The following is a 6,000-nucleotide window of genomic DNA, read 5'->3' on the forward strand; positions in this document are numbered from 1 at the left end:
TCCTTTCTGGTGCTCTGACTAAATGCTCGAAGTTCTCCCTGAGGTGGCATGGCCTGGAGCAGAGCCAAGCTGTGCTAAGCTTGGGACAGATGCTCTGGATGCTCAAGCCTGGGTTTCCGGCTCAGGTGCCACATGCTGAGGTCCAGGGCTGAGGCCGAGAGTGAAGCACCAAGGCACTGTGCCCAGGGGTTAAGCAGGGAACAGGACCACGTGCAGCCACAGCCACTGTGTTGTCCCAAGAGTCCCTGGGGCTCAGAATGCTGCTCGCCTCTCACCTCTGAGCACAAGGGCGCTTGGCTGGGAGAGGAAGCTTCAGATTCCGGGACAGCACCGTGGCCGTGCGGGTCACAGGCAGGTGCAGAAAGGGCAGCTGAGCTCAGAAGAGGGGCCGCCAGGGTGGGCAGGGCAGGTTGGCGAGGCTGGGCCCCGCGAAGCCATCACTCGCTGCTCTGTTGCAGTTCGGCAGGAGCGCGGACGTCGCCGCCTTGCAGCAGGGCTCCAACCAGCTCTACAACGTAAGTGCACCCGGCTCTCGCTTGTCTGTCTGCCACCCGACACAGGAGCTGCGAGGAGGCTGTCCTTCAGCCACGTGATGCACCATGTAGCCGAAGATGTAGCCGGCCTCCAGGGAGCCCCCCAGCCTCCAGCAGTTTGCCCAGGCTAGAGGCTGCAGAGGACCCTCCCAGCAGAGGAGGGCCATCCCACGGCCCTTGCAGTGGGACTTTGGTCTGACTGACCACCGGCTAGGAGCCTGGGTTTCCTCATTTGCTCCAGGGAATGTTGTTATTATCCCATTAGATCGGTCAGCGTATAGTCAGAAAAGCATCGGGTGACTCTGGGGCCCCTCCCCCCCGTCACCGTAACAATTGCGCTCTGAGAGGTTCTCTCAGGTGATGGCATCCAGCGGGCCCAGTTCCCACCAGCCCTCAGCTTGCTCTCTGTTCCCTTTCTCTGTGAGCCACACCAGGAGGGAAAGCAGGCTCCCAGGTCCTGTGGTCCCATCCTCCCCATCCTAGGTCTGACACCTTCCTGTCTATTTTAGGAGCTCAATCTAGGACGAAGAGAGGACTATGATGTGCTGGACAAGCATCGGGGCCGGGACCCTGAGATGGGAGGGAAGCAGGTAGGGAACACCTCTGTGCCTGCGTGGGGTGGGCTTGCGGGAAGGCCCACTGCACAGCACCGTGAGCCGGGCTCCCTCACATGCGAGGGGGGGAGGAGACAGATGACCCCACTTGCTGCCAGCCCTCCTCCTTCCCGTGGGCCCCATCCTGCATCACAAGGGGCCGCGCTCATGAATACACCTGGCCCTCACGTCTAAGCTCAGCGGCTGTCCTGGGAGGCACACGGGGCGCCATCTGCCCCCAGGGAGACAGGCCTGACAGGAGCGCTCAGCGGGGATTCTGGTCCTGAGTACCCCCCAGAGCATGGTCAGAGCTGGCTCCTGTGGCTTTGCTGGCAAGGGGAGTAGCCAGTGGGCCGGAGTAGAGGCCTCTCAGGAGCAGGGCTCCCAACAGAAGCTGCCCAGTGGCCCTTGGTGTTTCTGGTCACACCTGCCGCCTGCTCCAGGCCCTGAGCCTGGGCTGGGTGTGTGCTGCAGCAAGGGCTTGACGGTGGCCTGGCTGGCCGCAGAGGACAGGAGGCGGGCGGAGAGAGGTGGCGCCCACGGGGTGGAGCAGGCGCTCGGGCAGGACCCGGCCGTGGCTTGCTGGGGGCCTGAACGCTGCCCACCTCACCTTCCCTCCTTTGTCCTTCTTAGCAGAGGAGGAAGAATCCGCAGGAAGCTGTGTACAACGTGAGTGGGCAGTGGAGGAGGGCGGAAGGGGCTTTCTCCACACCCTCTCCTGTCCAGCCCTCCCTGCCCTGCTCGGTGCTTTCTGCCTGCAGCCTGTCCCTGTCCCCTGCCCTTGCCTGCCTTTGCTGTTAGCCTAGGGCCTGTTGCGGGAGTCCCCAGGTCCGTCAGCCTGTGGGGAGGGAGGTTAACTGCAGGCCAAGCTGGGCAGACACCCCTCCTGGGCGCTGCTGTTCCTGGGGGGCTGCTATTTCCTGAGGGCCGCTTTTCTTCCCCTGTATTAAGCTCAAACCCACCCACGCTAGGCAAGCCCTGAGCCACTGAGCCACATCCCCAGCCCCTTTTATTGTGAGAGGTGTCTTGCTGAGGCTGCCTTTTAACTTGCAATCCTCCTGCCTGGGCCTCCTGAAGGTGCTGGGACCACAGCTGTGCAGAGTGCTTCTTCTTGAGAGGTCCACCCCACCATCCTTGGTGTGAACCTGCTTGTTGTCCAGGCCACTAAGGGCCCCTGCATGGGGCAATCTACCGGGAAGGGAGCCACCTGTCCTTCCTCCGCAGCCTGGGCAAGTGCTCCCACTGTGCAATGGCCCTGCCTGACGTGGCCTGCAACTCCGTGCCTTATGTCTGAGCCTCGTGCAAAGAGCCGCGGCTCAGCGCAGGTTCCCAGGGTGGAGGAGCGGGAAGGTGGTGGAGAGACAGAGGCTCACTGCCCAAGGCTAGGGCCTACCCGTGGAGTCCTGCCACTGGGCGCTGAGGCCTCCTCTGTTGGGAAAGCCCTCTTTTCTGCAATGCTGAGTAAGTCAGTGTCTCCTGCCTTCTCCTCCAGGCTCTGCAGAAAGAAAAGATGGCGGAGGCCTACAGTGAGATTGGGACGAAAGGCGAGGTGAGTGTGGCTGCTTGTGGCTTCCAAGGGTTCCTCAGCGGCTTTCAGGTATGCCTGTCACAGGACCCCTCCCATCTGTTCCTCCTATAACTTACAGAAGCCCATGTGGTGGCCCCCAGGGGCAACGTGACTCCAGGTCTCCCCAGTTAAGCGAGTCAAAGTGGTCACTAACAGGAAGCACTGAGGGCCTCAGGTCTGCCCAAGAGTCGCTGCCTGGGATGGGGTCCTGGGGCAGAATGAAAGTACAGGGTCCTTTGTTCATAAGTGACCAAGAATTTCAAGGTCACCGAGTCCCTCTGGCAGGCTCCATGTGTCCATTGATGCCTGCAGGGCCAGCACCTGGCACAGGGGTTCCATGTAGCCCCCAGGGACCTGGTAAGACATGCATGTGTGCCCCACGAGGCACGAGAAGGTAAATGACTCACCCCAGGTCATGCAGTAAACAGGGTGCCTGAGGACTCGCCCAGAGCTCACAACCACTGTGCAGGTCCATTCCTGGCGAGTGGACGACAGGTCAAGAATTTCAAGAGCTGCAAGGGGTCACTTGCAGGCTGTGGCAACAGGGCCAGATCCTGGGGCTCTGCCTGAGGCAGAGTGAACGGGCCCTCATCAGAGCCACACCTCCCCTTCTGCAGAGGCAGAGCTCCGGCCAGGTGCTGAGAGGCCTCTTCTCTCTGGGGAGGGGCATGAGCTTGGACAGTCATCCGACTTTCCAGAGGGGGAGCCCTTGAGCAGGAATCCGTGACTGACCCGTATGTCCCCTTCTCATTTCGCAGCGTCGGAGAGGCAAGGGGCAGGATGGCCTGTACCAGGTAATAGCCGGGCTCCCTGCTGGGTGCACACACTGGTGAGGGCAGGCCGCTTGCGTGGCTGATGGTGGTACCAGTCCTTGCCGGCAGCATGTGAGCGCAGGCTCCTCTTGCGGGCCAGTACACTGGCAAGAAGTCCCTGAGCAGGGCTGGGACTCAGCCACTCCATCAGATTATGTGGCTCCAGCCAGGAGGCTGGGGCACCCCATGCGCCAGGCCACGGCAGACAGGTGGTCGCTGTAGCTCCCCAAAGGTGCAGGCAGGTGTGGGTACAGGATCCTACAAGTGGTCTCCCGCCGGTGTCCGCATGCACACTGGGCCCTTGCAGAGGACCTACCCTGCCTCCAGTCTGCCTTGATCTGGGAGGATGGGCAGGAAGATTGAGGAAAGAGAAAGGGCAACTTCAAAAGGAAAACTGCTATTGTAATGAGGTGCCTGGTTCATGTAAATTAGTGCAAATGGTTATGCAAACTAAGCATATTTACCCTACTTCTCTAAAAGGGTCCCCAGGGGTTCATTTTCTCCTGGTGCCTGGTGCTGGGTTTGCCTGAGGACAGTGAAATCAAAAGGGAGCCCTAGAAACCTGCCTGCTGTGGCCTGTCTCCTTCCCAGCCCTGGGGGAGACGGGCGGGGCCTTCCATCTGAGTGGGGTCGGGCGCACCTTGAGGGTCTGTTACCTGACTGGCGAACACACTGGGAAGCAGCAGCCACTCTCCCTGTGACTAGCAGATCCTGTTCTGTTGCCTGGCCCTTCCCAGAGACTGCAGCTCAGGATTCGGGGTGGGATTTTCTTCCTGTTGCTCTGACAGGAAGGTGGCTGGGTCCAGGCACCTAGGATGCAGGACTTTGGTGGTGGGGCGAGGGTGAGAGCCCAGCTGGGAGTGGCAGAGCCCTCTCCAGCAGCACTCCCAGCCAGGGTCCCACCTACGGCAAGGGGCCCGTCCTGCTCCTGGAGGCGGGGCAGGGCCTGGGCAGGCTGCAGACAGGTGGCTGCAGGCTCCTGACCACTCTTCCCATTTGCTTTCACCAGGGCCTCAGTCCAGCCACCAAGGACACCTACAATGTTCTCCACATGCAGGCCCTGCCCCCTCGCTAACAGCGTGGGGTCTCACCACTCACAGACCACCCTGCTGATGCCGATCGTGAGACAGGATAACCGCTTTCCCACCTCACTCCCTCCTATTTCTCAGCCACCGAAGCTTTTCCCTCCACGAACAGGATGCTTCAAGTTGTCACATTTGGTGGTCTCCAATTTCAAGCCATCACACAAAGAATATGGTCCCTGGGCTCTAAGGGAGCATAGCCTCATGGTCATGGCCCTACCATTGGGACTTCAATTTGCTGGTGGCTGGAGAGAGGCCCTCTCCCTTGGCTCCATGTCCTCACCTGGGGATGGGGACACTTCCTTCACAGCTGGGTTACGTCTGCTCTGTGGAGTCCCAGGGAAGCCCCTAGTGTCACACACAGCCTGTCTGTACTGTTCTGTCACAATTTGAGTGGCTTTGTTCCTGCTCTGAGTTTGGCTTCTGCTGTCAAATTTCCCCTCACTTCAAGATGACCTGTGCTTGGGCCACTCTGGAAGGGCTGGCAGAGGGCGGGCGGAGTGCCCTGCAAGGGCTGGGGGGTGTCCTTCCTCAGGCGTGCCTCCGCATTATCAACCCTGTGCGCCAGGTGCTCTGGGGATCGGAAAACATGCAAGGCTGTCCTCACCCTCACGGGTTCACGCAATGGGAGGGAAAATGAGTTGGGCACAACCTGGTTCAAAAAACAGGAAGTGGAGTGTGAACAGGAAGTGTCCTTAGAGTGAACAGCTAGTGTCGTTAAGAGTAGGAACCAAGTATAGAAGTGAGAGTAGGGAGAGCCTGCCCGCCCTGTTCCCTGGCACCAGGGATCCCGGGGGCACAACGGGAGAAGCCTCAGCCAGCGCGCTGAGCCCTGTGGTGTGACTACGGGGCCCGTGGCCATGGGGGCAAACCCTCTTTGCTCCACTTGGTTCTAATTTATACTGGCTTGCTGAAGCCTATTTTGCGTAATAAATGCTTCCGGAAACTGCCGCTGTCCTCTGAGCTTCATTCAGCGGTCACTGGGAAGGCGGTGCCCCCCATGCTCCCGGGAGCACATGGGGGGACATGGTATGTCTGCCCAGAAGGCCGCCGTGGGGGTCAGAGCCGGCAAGAGCCGCACCTCCGGCGGCCAAGCCTCAGGATGGAGAGGGCAGCTCCCAGCAGAGTCCTATTGGCCTGGTCTTGTGCCCCAGTGCAGAGAGGGCAACAGGCAAGGAGCCCTGCGTCATCATGCCCAGCTTTGGAAGGCAGGAGACCTGCAGTGGGCCGGGAAGGGGTGCTGAGAGCAGAACGTGCCCACCGGCAGCAGACACCACTGCACAGAGTGGCTGCGGGGTGGGGGGCAACAGAGGTCTCCGCTTCCCTCTGAAAGGTGGCCTGCCCCTACTGGTTTCCTAATGCAGGGGCTTTCATAGGGCCCCAACTCGTCAGGACCACCAGTTAAAACACTGA

General features: G+C 60.5%; 1 protein-coding gene across 2 annotated transcripts in view; it reads left to right on the forward strand.

The window, feature by feature from the left end:
• The window catches only part of CD247 (CD247 molecule), a 58,915-nt gene extending 53,378 nt beyond the window's left edge, over positions 1-5,537 (forward strand). The window contains exons 3-8 of one of the 2 annotated variants that reach the window (XM_079106594.1): positions 459-515; positions 1,043-1,123; positions 1,760-1,795; positions 2,619-2,675; positions 3,452-3,487; positions 4,515-5,537. In XM_079106594.1, the coding sequence (XP_078962720.1) occupies positions 459-515; positions 1,043-1,123; positions 1,760-1,795; positions 2,619-2,675; positions 3,452-3,487; positions 4,515-4,580 (333 nt within the window). In that variant the 3' untranslated portion in view covers positions 4,581-5,537. Of the gene's footprint in view, positions 1-458; positions 516-1,042; positions 1,124-1,759; positions 2,676-3,451; positions 3,488-4,514 lie in introns of those variants that run through there. The other variant, XM_079106593.1, reaches the window with a different exon arrangement.
• The last annotated feature ends 463 nt before the right edge of the window (positions 5,538-6,000 follow it).

Source organism: Sciurus vulgaris (genome assembly GCF_902686455.1).
Source record: "Sciurus vulgaris genome assembly, chromosome: 12".
Classification (NCBI taxonomy): domain Eukaryota; kingdom Metazoa; phylum Chordata; class Mammalia; order Rodentia; family Sciuridae; genus Sciurus; species Sciurus vulgaris.